Source organism: Anoplolepis gracilipes, chromosome 1 (genome assembly GCF_047496725.1).
Source record: "Anoplolepis gracilipes chromosome 1, ASM4749672v1, whole genome shotgun sequence".
NCBI classification, from domain to species: Eukaryota; Metazoa; Arthropoda; class Insecta; order Hymenoptera; family Formicidae; genus Anoplolepis; species Anoplolepis gracilipes.
The window spans coordinates 8,781,043-8,802,647 of NC_132970.1; the positions used below are offsets into that span (position 1 = coordinate 8,781,043).

The 21,605-nt window shown below is 34.0% G+C and overlaps 1 protein-coding gene and 1 pseudogene across 1 annotated transcript; both read left to right on the forward strand.

Moving 5' to 3' along the window:
- The first annotated feature begins 446 nt into the window (after positions 1 to 446).
- LOC140669885 (uncharacterized) lies at positions 447 to 3,407 on the forward strand (annotated as a pseudogene).
- Positions 3,408 to 11,299: 7,892 nt separating this feature from the next.
- LOC140669893 (histone-lysine N-methyltransferase SETMAR-like) lies at positions 11,300 to 12,115 on the forward strand. The gene has a single exon (XM_072900093.1). It carries the CDS (start codon positions 11,300 to 11,302, stop codon positions 12,113 to 12,115), a length of 816 nt encoding a protein of 271 aa, XP_072756194.1.
- Positions 12,116 to 21,605: the final 9,490 nt, after the last annotated feature.

Here is a 21,605-nt window from a genome sequence, read left to right on the forward strand (position 1 = left end):
TATAGATTTTGCCTTTGTTTTTGAACAAATGCATGAAAAATTTGACGATCACTGTCACGGAATAGAATGTAGTTTTTGTGACTTAACATTTATTGGTGCCCGTGAAATACCCTGAAAAATAAATTTTTTTTCAAATGCCGAATGTGCAATTTTGAAAGTTTTGTCTGGAGTGAGCCGCCGCCAAAAGAAAATCTAGATGTAAATACAGCGGCAGTAGCTGGCACTATATTAACTGGTACAGGATATACACAGTTAAAAGTTGCGCTACAATGAATATAAAGTGTATGGCAAATAAAACTTATGAAAAGGCACATGAAATTGCTGCTGAAGCATTCTCAAAAATTGCAGAAGAAAGTATGAATGCTGCTGCAAATGAAGAACGTGAATTAGCATTACAACGCAATGAAGGAATACCGCATATAGCAGTAACAGGTGATGGAAGCTGGATGAAAAGATCATACAGAACAGGACGGTATGATTCTTTATCAGGCGTAGGCATATGTGGTGCATGAACAGGAAAAGTGCTGCACATGTCTGTAAGAAATAAATATTGTACAGTTTGTGTTAAAGCAGAGAAGCTTAAAAAAGAGCCTGCAAATCACAAATGTTATAAAAATTGGGGTAGAGATTGCAGCTTAACAAGCATGGAAGCAGATCGTAGAAGGATTCAAGACAAGCATAGAAAAGCGCAGACTTATTTATTCCACATATATAGCGGATGGAGACAGCAGCGTATATAAAAAAATAATACAGATAAATCTATACCCCAATGTCTTTATAGAAAAAATTGAATGTCGGAATCATTTGTTGCGCAATTTTGCTTCAAAAATTAAAGAAATAACAAAAACAAAAGGATATTTTGGAAAATTAGGAAATGTTATTGGCAATCGTATACTTCGCATTAGAACAGCTGTGACAAAAGCTGTACCGTTTGGAAGAACAGAGTACGATGAAGGAAAAGATTACAAATCTCAAAATTGACCTAGATAATATTATAAGTCACATTTTTGGTGAACACAGTGAATGCGCAAGAATAGGATACTTCTGCGATGGATCACAGAAAGAAAGCGAAGAAAATTATATTCCACAATTAAAAAAATGTGGATTATATGAAAAGCTGCAAAATGCATTAAAATATATTAGTTGGAATGCTAAAAGTTTATTGGAGGATAAAGACAGTAACAGAATAGAAACTTTTAACTCTGTTATATCAAAATGTATTGGCGGAAAAAGAATTAATTATGGTCTAAGAGGATCATATGAAACACGTTGTAGTGCTGCAGTAGTCGCATTTAATACTGGCAAGGCTATAAGTAGCTTAAGTAATGCTTTGGGAACAAAACCAGGAGAAATAGCAGTGCAATGGGAAAATGAGAAAGAAAAAAGTAAAAGTAATACAAAAATACATTCGAAGCCGCAACGTAATTTTAAACGTACGGTGGCAGATAGAGATTATGGTCTGCAGGCTGATAAACCTGATGCAACATCAGCCGAAATAGAATTAAGAAAAGCGCAACACATGCACATGCTTCGAGATTGGCAAATAAAGCGAATAGAAATAGAAGATAAAACTAGAGAACAAGCAGCAAGCGGTATTTGGCGATATTATCGTACAAAAATAATAACCGCTTCTCACTTTGGACATATATGCAAAATGAGGAAGAGTACTTCTTGCGCATCAAGAGTAAAGTCAATAATATATCCACAACAACTAATTGTGGAATCAATGCAACACGGGACAGAAAACAAGGATATTGCACGCAAAAGTATTAAAAATGCATTGAATATTAACATAAAGCGTTGCGGATTATTCATAGATTCAGAAATATCATTTTTAGGCGCTTCGCCAGATGGATTCATAAGAGATGATGGAATTATTGAAATAAAATGTCCTTTCGCAACACGATTCTTAACACCAGAAGATGCGATTACAACAAATATTTCAAATCTGCAATCATTATATAAAAATGGAAAAAATGGGAAAATGAAACGCAGTCACATATACTATTATCAAATATAAGAATAAATACATATCACGCAGCGAGAGTACTGTGTCTTTGCACTGTGGACACCATTAGGATTAAAAATGGAAAAAATTTTACGTGATGATATCTTCTGGTCGGAAAATATGGTGTCTCAACTTACGAAATTTTATGAAAATTGTATATTACCAGAATTACTAGATCCAAGACTGGAGAGAAACATGCCAATCCGCGAACCAGAATATATAATTAGAATAATAATTATAATAGAAGCAAAAAGACAAAAAATGATAGAAAAAGAAAAGAAAAAAAAATAAAATTATATGGAAATAATAGAAGGCACATACACATAAGCACTGAAATAATAAAAAACAAATTTTTGATAAATAAAAAATGTCGCAATGCATTCTGCGCTGGGCGCAGTGATTACTATCTAAATGCATTCTGCGCTAAGCGCAGTGATAATTATTAAAATGCATTCTGCGCTGGGCGCAGTAATAATTATTAAAATGCATTCTGCGCTGGGCGCAGTGATAATTAATCAAAATGCATTCTGCGCTGGGCGCAGTTTATAATATATATGAGATGTACGTTCTGTTCATCTACCTGCATTCTGCGCTTAGCGCAATGAATTAACATTTCAAAAAAAATAATATGTAAGGAATCGTGCAAATTGTTCCCATATGTGCACATGAGTACATTTATATCTTACCGTTAGAGTTCAAACATACATTCTCTAATGGATAGATATGATTGCAACCCATTTGTACTAAAATAGGATATATACTGGCTAGGATATATACTAATAGGATAATATGGCAGGATACTATCCAGTAAGTAAATTAGTTCTCAGAATATAAAAAGTGAATCAGATGTATGTATGTGTGTGTGTGCGCGTGTGTGTGTGCGTGTGTGTGCGTGCGTGTGCGTGCGTGCGTGTGCGTGTGTGTGTGTGTGTGTGTGTGTGTGCGCGTGCGTGTGTGTGCGCGTGCGTGTGTGTGCGCGTGCGTGTGTGTGCGCGTGCGTGTGTGTGCGCGTGCGTGTGTGTGCGTGTGTCGAATATTAATTAATCTTTTATTGCAAATAAATTAAAATCCTATAGCACATAATATTGCAAAGGTATTACAACGATATTGCAACATAATAAGAATATTATAACTATATTCTAACTATATTGCAATATTCCTGCAGTATTTTTGTAATATTACGTGCTATATGGAATAATTCTATTGATAAAAAAATAATTTTGTTTCTAGAGATTAGTATCATTTTGTTTGATATTGACATAGTCGAAGAATATATTTAGTGGGATGAGACACGCGAGATGAAATTTAGTGTATACATTCTTTCTTCAGTATATTATTTCCTTCTCGCTGTATACTTCTGTGTTCAGCAAGTAAGCCGTCTCAACAATTTACAATCTGATGGCTGGATTACATTTTATTATTTGTAATATTAACATTTTAAACATATTATTTTGCGTATGCATAAGCACATATTACTCTCTTTAAATAACCGTTCAGTATAAAAAAATAAATAAAATTATATATATATATATATAATTTTATTTATATTTTTATAAATTTTGCGTATGCATAAGCACATATTACTCTCTTTAAATAACCGTTCAGTATAAAAATATAAATAAAATTATATATATATATATATAATTTTATTTATATTTTTATACTGAACGATTATTTAAAGAGAGTAATATGTGCTTATGCATGCGCAAAATAATATGTTTAAAATGTTAATATTACAAGTAATAAAATGTAATCCAGTCATCAGATTGTAAATTGTTGAGACGGCTTGCTTGCTGAACACAGAAGTATACAGCGAGAAGGAAATAATATACTGAAGAAAGAATGTATACACTAAATTTCATCTCGCGTGTCTCATCCCACTAAATATATTTTTCGATTATATATATATATATATATATATATATATATATATATATATATAAATTATACATCAAAATTATATATAAATAGTAAAAGCAATATACACACATATGCGTATATAAATGTATATAATAAATGTTGCGCTGATGGATCAGTATCGATTCTATCTCGAATGCGCGGAATAATATATGTTAAAAACGTTAATATTACAAATGATGAAGCATAATCAATTATCATCTGATTGTAAATCTCTTAAGATAGCTTGTTCGTTGAATACAGAAGCATACAACGTGAAGGAAAGAATATGTATACGCACTGAAAGGATATATACACTAAATTTCATCTCGCGTGTTGCATCCAGCTAAATATTCTTCGACCATGCTAATATCAAACAATAGTATTAATCTCTAAACATTAAAGAGATGACTTTTTTTATTATTATTAAAATATTTTTTCTTTTATATCAAAATTACGTAAAAATTTTTTCTATATTTTTTTTTGGTACTAATTGATCACAGTTGAAATTGATATGTCGTATATAAATATGTAATGTTTCGTTTTTAAATAATAAATAACATTGAAAAATTATTAAAAAAAGTTTCCTACATAAATATTTTCGATAAATCTGGTTAAGTTAGCCAGTGATGGTCTAGGTCTAAATGATCGCAGATTACGTCTTATGTAATTTGTAATATTATGCGTATGTTTTTCATATATAATCTTACAAATAGAAAATCAAATAACTTTTTATTGCATATTTTATCGATTTAAAAGTAATTTTATTGGATTAATAAAGTATTTAAGATTAAAATAACACTAAGCACGACATAAATTAGATAATTTTAAACTTTTCATGATCAAAATTTTATATATTAATTAAAAATAGTTCAATTTTTGTCGTGTTTGATGTCATTTTATGCACAAAAATTTTATCAATCGGTTAAAATTATTTTTAAATCGATAAAATGCAAAATAAATGTTCTAAGTTTCATTTAATTCGATGTTTACATTTTATAGAAAAGCGAGCTCTTTAAAGACCTTCGATGCTGGGGTTCGAGAAAAGCAAGAGGGAGAACGAGTAAGGAACGAGCGAGACGGCCAACATCAAAGAGAGTGTCGAAGTCTCGTGCGCGAGCCTTTCTTTATCTCCAGTCTTTCGTAAACATGTCATCTTACTATGAAAAATAAAATTTTTGCATTTTGCATTTTATCGGTCCGAGAATAATTGTAATGGATTAATGAGATTTTTGCGATTAAAATGACACCAAACACGACATAAATTGGGTAATTTTTAATTACATAAATTGATAATAATTAATATAGTTTGATTACTTATATAATTAAAAATTATCCGATTTATATCGTGTTTAGTGTCATTTTAATCGCAAAAATCTCATTAATCCATTACAATTATTCTCGGACCGATAAAATGCGAAATGCAAAAATTTTATTTTTTATAGTAAGATGACATGTTTACGAAAGACTGAAGGTAAAGGAAGGCTCGCGCACGAGACTTCGACACTCTCTTTGATGTTGGCCGTCTCGCTCGTTCCTTACTCGTTCTCCCTCTTGCTTTTCTCGAACCCCAGCATCGAAGGTCTTTAAAGAGCTCGCTTTTCTATAAAATGTAAACATCGAATTAAATGAAACTTAGAACATTTATTTTGCATTTTATCGATTTAAAAATAATTTTAACCGATTGATAAAATTTTTGTGCATAAAATGACATCAAACACGACAAAAATTGAACTATTTTTAATTAATATATAAAATTTTGATCATGAAAAGTTTAAAATTATCTAATTTATGTCGTGCTTAGTGTTATTTTAATCTTAAATACTTTATTAATCCAATAAAATTACTTTTAAATCGATAAAATATGCAATAAAAAGTTATTAGATTTTTTATTCAACTCAAAGTAGACAAGAAAGTTACATATACACATGTCAGTTCTTTTGCAATTCAGCAAGCTATATAGCCGGTTGATTTAGAATTCGAGATGTCAAATTAATTACATTGTATTATTTGTAATATTTACGCGTATGTTTTTCATATATATATGAAAACCATATGCATAAATATTGTAAATAATGAAGTTCATCAATTTGACATCTCTGATTAAAAATCGAGCTTGCTGAGCTGCGAGAAAAAGAACTAACATAACATGTGTATGAAACTGTTCTCATCTACTTCATCAGTACTAGTTTAACAAATAGCTTTGACATGTATTTTCTTTTTGTGTGCATTACGACTCGATTTTCGAAACCTATTGTCATTCAGATATCACTAATTGATATAACCAGATTTATCGGATAAATGAGTGTAGAAAAGTTTTTCTTAGAATTTTTATTTTGTATTTAATATTATTTATTATTTAGTAACGAAACATTACACATTTCTATTTATTATATCAATTACAATTGCGAGCAAATGGTAATATGTAATTCATTCGTATGATAAGTAATAGTGGAATCATATGGTAAGTCGCTGCATTAGGTTCTTATTTCTACCGCAGCGTTTTCATTGTCATGTCGCCACCGTCAAATCAGAGTTGCACGGCGAGTACTCAGAAGCCTTAAGACGTGATAACCAATACGCGCAAATACATACAAATCCGAACAAGTGTAGAGAATGAATCGAAACGACTAAAGTACGTGTAAAACTTAAGTTACCATTAATAAACGCGAGTTGTAAAAACCGTGCGGTTCGTAAAGTATCGTTACTAGAAGTAGTCAAATTATATATGAAAGATAATCCATATATCACAGTCATAATAAAATTGTAAATTGACATGTGACGATTCTGATAGTTTCTAAAAACAACACAAATTCGACAAATTATTGTAAACAAATACTCTAAACACGATTTACCTAAAATGAATAAAAGTAATCATTTAGTGTAATCAATATAAAAAGTGAAGTGTTTTAATTACCTGAGTGTGTTCGAACATTCCTATCCTTGAGTACCGAGACTGAATCTGTTTGCTGCGTAACCGGGAAGATCCTGATAGTGTGTCCAGTATCCTGGCCATGAGAAGTCCGTTGAGTACCTGAAACAAGAAAGAGGATTAACAATTAAAATAGAATTGGGAATTTTCGTCACTGAGGTGGAACGAGCGTACCAGGACATCGTTAATTCAACATCCTTGGTATTTATATGGTTAAAGTACCTGGCGACCGTAAACAAAGGCGAAATCACTGCGGCCTGCTGACTGATGAGTCTCGCATGCTTTACTCTTGCGTCTATGATCCGGTCACACCCTAACCGTCCATAGGGCTCCCCGAGTGGCGCCACCAGCTGCGATGCCCAAGAGGTCGGAGACTTGGAATTCCTAAAAGCCCATGGAGGCGTCAAAACCTTCATGGGTGAGTAAGGGGCTGGAGGCCAGTGCCGGGGATGATTATTCCCCCGGCCCGAGCCATATGTCACCGCCCCCCCGGGGGAACTCGGGGCCCGGTCGTGGAGTGCTTCCGGACTTATTCCGGGACACTCTACGGCCGGTGAGGGTACACCTTGGGCCACGGAGCCGCAACGGGGCGACCTGTATGAAGTTAGCAACCCATTTTTCAAATTTTAAAATTCTAAAAGTTGTTCCAGGTTGTTCTAGACTTGTTCTAAATTGTTCCAGAAGATAAAATTTTTATAATAAAAATTTTAGCAGAAAATTAAAAAAAATCATTTTTTTGACCTGGCACCCCATTTTTCGAAATTGTTCTAGTTGTTCCAAACATTGTTCCAAAGTATTAATTTTCCAAACAAAGAATTTAAAAAGATATAATAAAAAAATAGTATCAACCGCTTAAATAATATTTTATAGTCTACAGCTATCGTTATCATCTTCTAAACACCAAATTATATATTTACGCTATTAATTAATGTAACAATCCAGAACAACTTTCATTTTTGCCAGAACAAATTTTTAAAAGACACTTTACTCTTAGAGGTAGAGAGCTTTTTTTTACTTTTTTGTCATTTTTTACCGATAAAAGCGCGTCAGCGACACCAAAATATAGAACAATAACAAGTAGACATAGAACAACTCAGAACAACTTTCATTTTTGCCAGAACAAATTTTTAAAGGATACTTTACTCTTGGAGGTAGAAAGCTTTTTTTTACTTTTTTTGTCATTTTTTACCAATAATGGTGCGTCAGCGACAGCAAAATATGGAACAATAATAAGTAGACATAGAACAACTCAGAACAACTTTCATTTTTGCTAGAACAAATTTTTAAATGGCACTTTACTCTAGAAGGTAAACACTTTTTTTGCATTTTTGGATCGATAACGGCGCGTCAGTGACACCAAAATATGGAACAATAACAAGTAGACATAGAACAACCTGAAACAATTTTGATTTTTGCTAGAACAAATATTTAAAGGGCATTTTACTCTTAAAAGTAAACTGTTTTTTTGAATTTTTTTGTATTTTTCGACTGATAACATTCGCAATCTCACAGAGATTATCATAAAGACGGGCATCGGGGAAATTTTATTAACAAAATAAATAAGGTTCTCGCTCTCTGCCGGACCCGGAAATAACCAACGTGGAGGCGAGAAACTATTCCCTTTTGTTTTTGTTTTTTTTTAATTTTTAATTTAAAAAAATTTTTTTTTACTTTTTTATTTATTTTTTTATTTTAATTAAAAAAAATTTTTTTTGTCAATTTAAATGTAATAAAAATTAAAGAGATAAATGGACAGAAAGCAATGGTCTTATAACTTTGCATAAAAAGTTCTTTAGACTTTAAGATATATTATTAAATGCGGATTTATTGTAGCATTGCCTTTAATTCTTCTTGGCTTACGGCTCAAGTCGTCAAATTCTGTCCAGAGTACGTTACATTTAATATATGCTGTATAATGTCCTACTGACGTGATTGACGTACCACCATAAAAATGTATTATTCCTGCTAATTTATATTCACAGTCATTTAGTATAATGTGATCGATGAAGCTATCTAAATTGTATTTATATTGAGTGATGTTATGTTCAATAAACAAATGTGATCCATATTCTATGTGTGTTTGAAGACTCTTCTTGCATGTTTTATAAGTTTTGTTATTGTAAATTTCTGCGACATATCTTGTAATGGCTTCGTCTAATTTTTTATATCCATGTTCTTCTATTATTTTTGTTTGAACAGATAAAATAATTCCCGACCGAGAGTTACTATTTTTACATTCGTTACATGTATTTTGAATTTTGTAACTAGGATGATTTTCATGAAATACCTGCTTAAATAAGGTATTTACATTAGAAAGAGCATCTATAATTATTATGTCAGAGGTTGCTCTATTTCGAATAAAATATTCTACCTTTTTCAACAGTTCCATCCTTTTTTTATAAATTTTTTTAGTCGGTCCTTCTTGTATACAGGGTGTCCCATAATTCGCGAACTACCCACCAAGTGCAGGTAGAGTAGGTTAAACTGAGTTATGTACCATTTTGCAATTTTCGCAATAGTTAATGAGATATTAATTATAAGAGATCAGCCAATCGGCGCCCGGCAGGAGCGTGCGGCACGAAGAAACCCCCACTGTTACTTGATACTAGGCGCGCTGATATGTGTGTGACTCTTCAGGTTGTCAATGCAGAGAATTCCTTCCATCGCTTTGTCGGCGCGCTTAGTATCAAGTAACAATGGGAGGTTTCTTTGTGCCGCGCGCTCCTGCCGGGCGTCGATTGGCTGATCTCTTATAATTAATATTTCATTAACTATTGCGAAAATTGCAAAATGGTAGACAATTTTTTTACTCAGTTTAACCTACTCTACCTGCGCGTAACAAGTGGTTCGCGAATTATGGGACACCCTGTATATTGTTTAATGAAAGAAAACATTTCTGTCGATTCTGTTTGTAATGCGTTATTAAAAGATTCAAACATAGTTGCACTTGCAAGTATATGGACTAAACTGTCAAACCCACAAATGTTTTGAACTATGTATGTTAATTTTTTTCTGATATCGCCGTACAAAGGTTACCATTTTTTTAAATTATGATTTCAACAGCATTTTTGGCAATACTTATTGTATTCCAGTCAGGTCTTTCTTGTAAATATGATCGCTTTACCTCTGTGAGAATATTTTTATTTTTCCAATTCTGTTCACATAAATCATTTTTTTCTTTTTCAGGGAAAGAACTTGAACGATTTTCTTCTGTTTCTATTACAGACTCCATACTCAAAGAGATGTTATTATTGGGATTTTCTTCGGTTTTTATTGTATTTTCCATAAGCAAAGCAGTGTTATTATATTGCTGTGATTCATTGTCCTTAAAATCACTTTCGCGAACTGCTGCAACTAGTTTCGCCTTCCCGGAAAATGATTTCAGGTGTAGGCTTACAAATTTATCTAATCTCATTGGCGTAGGCCAATTGTAGAATCATTTTTTAAAACTCTATTTTTCAAATCATTAAATTCTCCTTCTACGGCTGCAAAGCTAGCACTAAATTTTGCACATATAAACACATCGAGCATTACCGCAGTAAACAATGGAAAATATGGTACTAATTTTTTTATTCGTTCGGTCAAAGAAGGAGCAAAATAAATATTAATGTCCTCGCCTGTTTTAGAAATATTTTGTTTAACCTCCTCAAATAAATTTTTTACCCATCTATCAATATATTACTGTTATCGTTACTATTGTCTCGGATTCATTAGTATAGATTTCCGTTAGTATTGATAAATTCGAATCTTGAATCTTTTCTTTTAAGTATTCGTAAGCTTCTTGTCCTAAGCTATTCGATCCATTTTTTTCTTTGCCATATCCGTCGCTGTTACACAGAATTATGATATTCCGTATTGTATTTTTAAATTCATTAAAATTAGTTATTTTTGTTAAATAACCCATTAATAACAAATAAAATGTTCTAACTTGTGTAATTGCTTCATTTCTTTCCACTGTGCTACTAAGTACATGTAATGCGCAATGTCCAATCGTAAGCAACATGACGGTAAACGATACGACATACTTGTGACATAATGAAAACACTGCTGCAAGTAATCTTTAAGTTTTTTACAGTTGCCGAAAGCTCGTACTACAGCTCCCATCAAAGCCTTATCGAAATCCGCCACTATTTGCTTGGGAATGAGGAAATTTGCCTTATATGTACTCCCTATTCTTATAATCTCATTAAACCAGTACAAAATTGTGTTGGTATTCTGCACTTCACTCAGCATTTGAAACATTGGCATTTTTGTACTGGGCGTTTCCGTCACTATTTCATATTAGATACAGTAAAAAGTTCTGAGCGTTTTTCGCTACATGTCTTTAGTGAGCCATATCTCACAATATATATATCGCATCGGGGCATATTAAACAGCGATTTAAAGATGTCATTATGCTTACAAAAAAGTTCTTTGACATTTTTGTGTTTGGTCAAGCCAGTTGTAAGTTACAGCGTTTCAAAATGGAGATAAAAAAAGAGAAAATTCGGTACATTCTTCAGTACCACTACGACCAAGGTGAAAAGGCGGAGCAGGCGACCAAAAAAAATTGTACTGTTTATGAACCCAATACAGTATCGAATGCAACAGCAAAGCGATGGTTCCAACGATTCCGTTCTGGTAATATGGACGTCGAAGACGAGGCACGCTTTGGTAGACCAATCATCGAAAATGTCGATAAAATCATGGAAATCGTCGAGTCGGACCGGCATGTGAGCACTTATTCCATTGCCCGGGAACTGAAGATTAGCCAGAAAACCGTTTGGAACCATTTGCATAAGGCTGGTCTCAAGAAGAAGCTCGATGTATGGATGCCACACGAATTGACGCAAAAGAACCTTTTGGACCGAATTGATGCCTGCGATTCTTTGCTGAAACGTAACGAAATCGACCCATTTTTGAAGCGGATTGTAACTGGCGATGAAAAATGGGTCACATACGAGAACAAAAGCCGAAAAAGATCGTGGTCCAATCGCGGTGAGCCAGCCCAAACGATCGCCAAGCCCGGATCAACGGCCAAAAAGATTTTGCTGTGTATTTGGTGGGATTGGAAGGAAATCATCCATTATGAGCTGCTCCCATCGGGCCAAACACGCAATTCTGACCTCTACTGTCAACAACTGACCAGATTGAAGCAGGCGATCGACCTGAAGCGGCCAGAATTGGCCAATAGGAAGGGTGTTGTGTTCCATCAAGACAATGCCAGGCCGCACACATCTTTAACGACGCGCCAGAAGCTCCGAGAGCTTGGATGGGAGGTTCTATTGCACCCGCCGTAGTCCAGACCTGGCACCAAGCGATTATCACCTTTTTAAGCATTTGCAAAATTTTCTTGATGGCACAAAACTGGCCTCAAGAGAGGCTTGTGAAAATGAGCTGGTCAAGTTTTTTACCAATAGGGACGAGGACTTCTTCAATCGCGGAATCATGAAATTGCCTTCAAAATGGACAAAAGTTATTGAACAAAATGGCGCATATTTGATATAAATCGGATAATCTTAACTATATTAATTTTATCGTCGAAATATAATATTAGCGAAAAACGTTCAGAACTTTTTACTTCACCTAATATAAATAAATATGCGCTGACAGTTCACCATTTACTTTTCGGAGTTTTTTAACTAATGAACCCGTGGCATCGACGCATAGGGATTTTTTAAATAAATTGTCATTTGTTCTTGGGTCCAATAACGGACAAAAAATGGATCAAATCCAATACTATGAATATTGCCAACATGACACTCATATTTCATTTTTGTTAAACTCTGGATCGGATCGATTAAACTTATCCCGAGATCTTTGTTCTTTTCCTGTTCCTTCGCTTTACGCAAAACATTATTATTAGGTAAATATGGTGGTTCAGGGTCTCCAAACTCCATAATATTGTCGGCTTCCTTACGTCGCCATAATAATGGTAAAATACATATTTCTGTCAAGCATGGCGCGAGAAATCTCGATGCGACGTTGTCCTTTCAATTGACGTTTTGTTTTATGCTTGATAGAATTATCGAAATTCTCAAGAGTGCATTCCATGATTACATCCTTTTAATGTAACGACTTATTAATGATGCACCCCTTGAAAATGCAATCGCATTCTTTGCAATTGCCATGTACAGTTAAATAGTTAATGAGATATTAATTATAAGAGATCAGCCAATCGGCGCCCGGCAGGAGCGCGCGGCACAAAGAAGCCTCCCATTGTTACTTGATACTAAACGCGCCGACGAAGCGGTGGAAGGAACTCTCTGTATTGACAACCTGAAGAGTCACACACACATATCAGCGCGCCTAGTATCAAGTAACAGTGGGGGCTTCTTCGTGCCGCGCGCTCCTGCCGGGCGCCGATTGGCTGATCTCTTATAATTAATATCTTATTAATTATTGCGAAAATTGCAAAATGGTACATAACTTTTTTACTTAGTTTAACCTACTCTACCTGCACTTGACGGGTAGTTCGCGAATTATGGACACCCTGTATACAAGAAGGACCGACTAAAAAATTTATAAAAAGAGGATGAAACTGTTGAAAAAAGTAGAATATTTTATTCGAAATGGAGCAACCTCTGACATAATAATTATAGATGCTCTTTCTAATGGAAATACCTTATGTGAGCAGGTATTTCATGAAAATCCTAGTTACAAAATTCAAAATACATTGTTGTGTCGCTGTTTGAGCGACACGGGTTCGGGATTTGCCGAAAGGAACGGACCAAAGGAGTTTCAAGACGTGAGGTAGAATGACTTAGTCGGATTTAGCAAATAAACGTCTTTTAACCTGTTAACCGGGGAATAAACTTTTATTCAACTCGTTTCACAATGGGGACTTTTTTCTTCATAGTTATAAGTAATATCATTACATCTAAAGTAATAAAAGAAAATAATTTTTAACTTATTGATTTTATTTATTTCAACCAAATATTTTATAACATATAATATATAAATCAAATAACTTCAATGCAGAAAAAATTAATCGAACGAATTTAAATAATTATTTCGTAGTATGATATTCCTTGAAGCAATGCGGCATACACAAAGTAACACCACAGTCGGGACACCAGAATCTCGATTCTTTCCTAAAACCTTTTGAATAACACAATTTGCATCTCCTGGTTACGTTTGCTCTTGAAGAGTCCGATGGTATGTAATCCGCAAAATGTCTGTCAATAAGTCTAGATGGTTTTGGTGTCAAAGAAAGACGTCCTGTACTAGTAGATGACGACTGCGGTCCATCTCCATATTTTTCGACACCTTTTTCGACAATTTTAATGAGAAAATGGAGCTTATCGAAGTGACCGCCATCTTTCTTATATAAGAGATATGCATTCAAACACACCATGTCTAGTGAATGTAAGAAAATCTTATAGTAATATTTTTTTACTTGGTTTCTAGCAATTTCATAAGCTTTCATTTGTCCGTCAGCAAGATCAACTCCTCTCATTTTTTTGTTGTAGTCAATGATAACTTCCGGTTTTGATATCGTTTTCTCTCGTTTTTCTGTTTCTACAAATTTATTGTCGTGGGTAGTACTCAACATAATTACATCTCTTTTGTCTTTCCACTTCATAATCATTTTGTCTCTGTACCTAGCAATATATTCACCTTTTTTCAAAATACGAGATTTTATATCAGATGGTATTCCCTTTCTATTTTTCCGCATTGTTCCTACAACATCGGTTTTTCTCCTGCACATCTTCTCAGCTAGATCAATACTAGTATACCAATTATCGAGATATATCGCATATCCCTTATCCAACAAATCGTGGGACAATTCAAAAACAATACGATTTGCTCCTTTTTCTTCTGGATAGTTCGAACCATACTACGTATTTTGACCTGTATATATAAGGAAATCACTTATGTATCTGGTTTTACTTTCACATAGCATATACAATTTAACACCAAATCGACTTCTTTTCGATGGAATGTACTGTTTCCAAGATAGCCTTTCTTTCCATAACAAAAGAGACTCATCTACTGATGTATCCTTATCTGGTACGTATAAAACCTTAAATTTATTTCTCAAATAGTTCAAAATTGGATCGATTTTGTATGTTTTTTTGTTGCACACTGTTGGATCATATGCATTGTTATCAGAAAAGTGTAAAAATTTCATTAACAGTTGGAATCTTTTTTCTGACATAGTTTTATAAAAAAATGGAGTCTCCAGACTTTCTCGCTTTGTGAAATACAGCTCATATGAAGGTTTTCTTATTATTCCTTGCAAAATTAGTAAGAAAATAAATACTCTTATTTCTTGGTTATTGGTGTCAACCCACGCAAGACATCTTGAACGTGGTTTCAAGGGAGGATTTTTTTCAAAAAATTGTCCGGCGTACTTGTTTGTTTCTTTCACAATAAGTCTTACAAAATTGTCATTTATAAATTTCTCAAAATAAAAAAGGCAATCTTTTTGTTCGGGTCCTTCAAATAAAGTAAGTCCAGATTAAGACAAAAATGGAAAACGCGATCGTATTATTTCCTCACTTTTCCATTCACCAGATGTCGATTGTGAACTTGCGTCTATAATATCATCATCTTCTGATTCCACATCATCCGGTCCATCTGTAAAAAAGTCGTTATCGCTTTCTTCTGAACTGCTATTGCTGCTTGTAATTCGACGTCGTTTACCTGTCCTCCCGGGCAATATTTCATCGTCACTCTCGAGCAATTCAAAAATATTTTCTTCCGCAAAATAACTTTTAGCCATATTTTGAAAAAATTAACAAATACTCAAGTAAGCAAGTTATTACTAATGCGTAAAATACTGAAATGCAGACTATAATGAAACCAAATTGTGCACATTCGAAGAATTATCACAATGTATGAGCAGACGAGTGGCACAGCGGCCGTTTTTCCGTGAATAGCGCTCACGTGACAGATTGCGAAAACGTAAACAATATGCTCGCATATAACCACGCTAGGATTTAATAGATAAGAACTACATAAAACTTAATGCGTTCAAAATATTACGGCAAATTTCCATGACGAAAAATGTCATCATGCCCATTGCAGTAGTAGTTCGTGTATGACGAAATATTTCGTCATACCCAGTTAATAGGTTAATTGTACAAGGCGTGGTTACACGACTCTCTTCGCTTCCCTGCTCGGTTGTCGGATACTCGCCTCCTCACTGTTGATTTACTTAGGATGATCAGTTTTCAGTTGTCCGGTACTGCACTTGATAATACTAACTTAATTTCGCGACTGCCCGCGCGTCTAAGCGCGGGTTTTTATCACGCTGTGTACTTGCGCAAAATTCGTACGGGTCGTTTAACCTGCATCGGGTGCAAGCGTAGCGAGTCCAAAGGTCGGTATTCTTTGCTTGCACCCTTTCGCAATTGTCGTCGCGGTGTTCCAGTTTTCGCAATCGTTCCGCACGAGGATTGCTGTGTCATTAGTTCGCGCGGTCAATGCTCCGCAGTCGCGGTATGTGGAGCTTCTCGCCTTATTTCACAATAGCCTATCGGTTATAGCTTATTGGGCTATAACAGTATTGAATAATGTCACAAATACTAACATTCATGGATGCGCTTTTCGAAACAGGATACCATCGTCTAAGACTTCCGAAAGGAATTGACAGGCGATACCATTGCCATGCACTTCTTCGGGTAAGGAATTTGGCCCGTGCCCTGTTCCAGGCGTTACTGGACGTTATATTCGGAGATATAAGTAATTTTTATTATTTTTATACGCTCTTATTTATAATATATTTATATTTATACGCTTTATCTTTTATTTATAATATATTTATATTTATACACTTTATTTTTTATTTATAATATATTTATATTTATAAATTTTTATAGATTTTTCAAATCAGTACCGATCCAATCCCTGGATATATTTATATCGCGCACATGGAGGAGGTGCGCTGGGTGCGAGCCTACCAAAAGGAGTGCGCGGAATGGGAGGATTTATGGTGCGATGGCCCCCGTGCCCGCGAATTAGATGCAGAGTACCCGCACATGTACGCGGATATCTTCTCCGTCCGCAGATTATTCGGAGAGGAGCCCCTTGTATTGTAAAGTATCTTAATATAATATGCTCAAATTTAAATATTTTTTAAAATATTAATAAAGACATTTTTCTGTTATAGAAACAGCCGTCGCCCCTTTTCCCTCCTTCCCACTAATTTTTAGTTTTTTTATTAAATTTTATATTTTTATTAGCTTTTAGATTTTTTATATCTTTTTATATCTTTTTATATTACATTATATTTTATATTTTATACTACATTATATTATATTATTTACATTATATTTTATATTTTTATATTTTCATATTTTTAATTTTAAAACACACACACACATTATATGTATAAATACACACACTTTTTGAATAAAAATTATGTTAAACATATATATTACTTGCTTACGCCTCCTTTATCTATTCTATTCTTCTTCCTCTATATTGTTACGTTCTTGCTTGGTGCTCCCGCGCCGCGTTGTACGGCCACTCGTTATGGCAAAAGAAAATCGTCTCTGGGATATCGGGAGATCGATTGTTAAACGGCAGACATTTTGAGAGAGATCTCTGACATCTGTCAAGCTAAACGGTCGTGTCTTACATCGATATTTGTGATACTGTTATTTGTGTTTCTAGAGTTGGTGTTCACTATTAAAGTTGTTCTTATTAATTCAAAAGTGTATTTTTATTTACGAGTGCGGTCCGCGAGTGTCAGTTGCGTCGCGTTCGATATATATCGACAACCGAAAGAATTACACACATAATGCACGCTCTCAAAGCGCTCCTCCCACTGCTTCGTCGCGGTATCAAGTGACAGTGGGAAGCGTCTTCGCGCCGCGAGCTTCTCGCTGCTCTTCATTGGCTGATCTTTTACAATTAATATTTTTTTAAATATTGAGAAAATCGCAAAATGATACAGGACTTTTCTGTTCAGTTTAGTGCGCTCTATCGGCTCACGAGATTTTTTACGAATTACCGGACACCCTGTATATACGCTATTTTAAGGAGAACCAAATCGGTGTCGGATAGTTGTGACAATTCCCTTGTTAGTACTTCATTACTTAGTACTTCAATTAGTATTTCAGCTAGTTTTTCAACCAATGCTTCAACTAATACTTCAAAAAAATATTAATTTTAAAAATAAAGAAAATGAATGCGCTTACATAAAATTATCTAATGAAAAAAGTCTACATACACAAATTCACAACTAAAAATGATATAAATAACTTTTGGATAAAATATATGCAGAAAGAAGAAAAAAGACGCAAAGAATGTGATGGAAGTATAATAAAAACCAAAAAAGGATTAAAATTAAAAAAACATTATATGTGTAGAAATGCGTGAAAAAGAGTTAGATGTAAAGAAGACAGTTGCAATAAATAAAATAAAATCAAAGGAGAAAAGACAAAATATTAGACGAAATATTAGAAATCGAGAAAATAAAATGTAATTTATTAAGAAAACTGCTAAATGATAAAAAACAATTTAAGTTTAATAGTGACTCAGAATAAACAAAATTTGTTTGGTAAAGAAAGTTATAATAAAAAAAAAAACTGGAGAATTATATTTCTCTAAAAAATATTTAAATGGTAAAAGAAAATTACTATACTTGTATGGTATGCGTATTAAAATTCACACTATGTAGGTTCGAACGAACAGCTATAATAGTGAGCCTTACAAGCGTGAGAGAGACAGTGTTCTCTATTGTAAAAAGAGAGAATCCGGTTGAAAATCAAAATGAGAGTCCACCTCTGTAAGCTCGAATACAATTAACTGTGAGATAAGCCTTACAAGAGTGAGAGAGATGGTAGGCTCGAGCAGAATCGAGAAAGTGAGCCTTACCTCGAAAGTGAGAGAGATGGTAGGCTCGAGCAGAATCGAGAAGGTGAGCCTTACCTCGGTTAGAGTGAGAGAGAAAAGAATATCCTTGTCGGATATCGTCTTTTTTGCAATAAGCAATGCACTTGTAATAATTGTGAGATCACTTATCTCGTACTCATCCAGAGAGTGTCCGTAAGGTCTGTCTAGCAGCCGTAAGCTAGGAGAGCTCCCTTGACCTTCGGACGAACAAAAGTTCTCAAAATTTTCTTTGTAGACCGCCGCAGGGCGTGGTCGCGAACAACCACGAGATATGTTGAATAGAACTAATTCCTCGTTCTCCTTCCGAAATATTTCATGGTGGTAGCAGGGACGGATCCTCCACAAGAATGTATCGTGATTCGAATTAAATCACCGAAGAATATCACGGTATAAAAAATACGCAGAAAACTTAACGAATTCAGAAAAATGGTGATCTCTCGAGTTGACGACTAAACTTGGTCTAACTGCAAAGCCGGAAGCGGCTGTGAGCGAGGTGGGGGCGAAAGCTTTCAGAGAGGCGAGGGCTGCGCGCGCCACGGTTCAAGGCCCCGCTGCATTTTGAAGTGATGGCGCAGATTTTGAACAAAATTATTTTTGTTTGATTTGATTCTTTAATTGGTTTTTAATATATTTTTAAATATTTTTGTAAATTCTTTTACAAGATATCTTCATCGGTTTTCATCAATCTGCAAAATACACAGATATTAACTTATGAGGATCAAAATCTTTTGTTTCAACCGCTACTTGAACAAAAGTAGAACATTTTATATCTTAAAAGCCTAAAAATGTTTGGTTCAATGTCAAATTTATGAATTTTAAAATGCGTTATTTTGACAGATAATCCGTATAATTTCTTTTTTTCAAAAAAATTAATTAACTTTGTGTGATGTAAATTTTATCGAAAATATTTGTTCGAGTTGTTGTAATATCACAATTTTTTAGAATATTGTCAATTGTCAACTAACTATATATATATATATATCTTTTGTTTTCTGTTTTGTAGTACAGATCTATATCATTTAACTAATAATAAAAAGTACCTGTGATGTTACATTTATGTAATAAAAATTAAATAAAAAGTTTTTAATTAAAAGTGTGTTTTCCTGCATTTAATTTCCTAATATAAGACCGTCTCATATTAGAAAACCTATCTCATATTAGGATACCTTTTTCAAAACAAACGAATTCTTCAAGTCTAAGAAAAATTATTATTACAAATAAAATAAATATTTGAATTGTTAATGCTTTTTAGTGGTAAAACTTGAATAAACTAGCTATAAAACCACATAAAGTTTTTGAGTTAAAAATTACAACTAAAGAAAATATAAGCTTTTATAAAAACTATCTCATAATTGACACCTTTACCTTATACATTAGAAATATAATTCATGATCACAATTTATTACGTCTGGTGCACAAATTTTTTTATCGTTTTATCTATATTGGCAATGGTAAATGAAACGTCCTGCCTTTTATTTTCTTTTGAAGATGTGATTGTGGCAAATTCTTCTTTGATACTGTTCCCGCTCTCTGTACAACTAGAAAAGCTTTTGCTCTTTGTATCAAAATTTTTTCGTAATTATTTAACGTTGTTATTATTTCTGGTGTTTCGTTAACGTGTAAATTATTCAAAATACATGTTGGTAGTAAAGTATCTTTACATTTAATATATACATATATGGTAAATATCTAGAATAGCTATTGCATCGAAAAATCAATTTTTTTCAATACCAATCAACAAAACTATCATGGAAATGGAATGTAGAAATGCTTTTAGGGAGGCGCAAGTCTTTCTTAAGAAGTTATTAACAAAAAAAGTTTGACTAATAGGACATAATTATTTGTTCGTAGTTTTAAATTTTGCATGGAATAATATAAATATGGACCAGGGAATATTTTCATAACACACATACACACGCGCACACACACACAGTTCCACACACACACACACACACACACACACACAGGGGGGGGGGTGCAAGAGAGCCTTCAGCCCTCTCCCGCACCCACCCCGTCCACCTCGCTTTGCGTGAAAAGCTATAAACTTATGTGAACTTTGCTTTGTCTTGCAACGTACATGCGAAACGAGGTGGACGGGGCAGGTTAGGTGCGGAAGAGGGAGCCGAAGGCCCCCCTTGCACCCCCCGTGTGTGTGTGTGTGTGTATTATGAAAATTTGAAGGTATATATGAAGATAAAGCAACAAATACAATAATTATGGCATTTCGAAATGAAACAATTTTTGTTTATAACTTTCTAACAAAGAACGAGCGATGGCTAAAACCTTTTAAACGTTACTCAAGACAGTGATCTTGACAATATATGTCAAGGTCATTAATTTCTGAAAGGGTTGACCTTATGTGAATATTTACCTTATATCCTACTTATAACTTGTTATTCAATAACTTCTTAAGAAAGACTTACCCCTCCATAAAAGCAGTTCTACATTCCATTTCTATGATAATTTTATTGATTGGTTAGGTATTGAAAAAAATTGATTTTTCGCTGCAATAGCTATTCTAGACATTTACTATATATATATATATATATATATATATATATATATATGTATATATATAAATAATTAATATATAATAGACAGATAGATAATTTATACCGGACTCCCCTAAAGGTTGTCGGGGTGTTTTTTCATGGGTACATCAACCCCTTCCAATCTCCTATCCTCTTTACACCTCCTTCCAAACCCTTTCTAAACGCCTTCTCTGTCGGAGGTTGGCGTTCCCTCTAGCATATGACTGCAGAGAGCGTCTTATCTCCAGCCATAGGACCCTACTGTTTAATGCCGGTTCCGAACGGCCTAGATAGAGGGAGTTTTTGTGGCAAGATACTCTCGGTGGTTTTGTCATTGCCTTCCAAGAAGTGGTGATCAAATAACAGAATAAAAATTCGATGGTTTTGTTCGGATTTGAGCCCGAAATCTTAG

Excerpts from the sequence above, each read along its gene's own strand:
- LOC140669893 (XM_072900093.1), top strand. The coding sequence starts at position 11,300 with ATGGAGATAAAAAAAGAGAAAATTCGGTACATTCTTCAGTACCACTAC.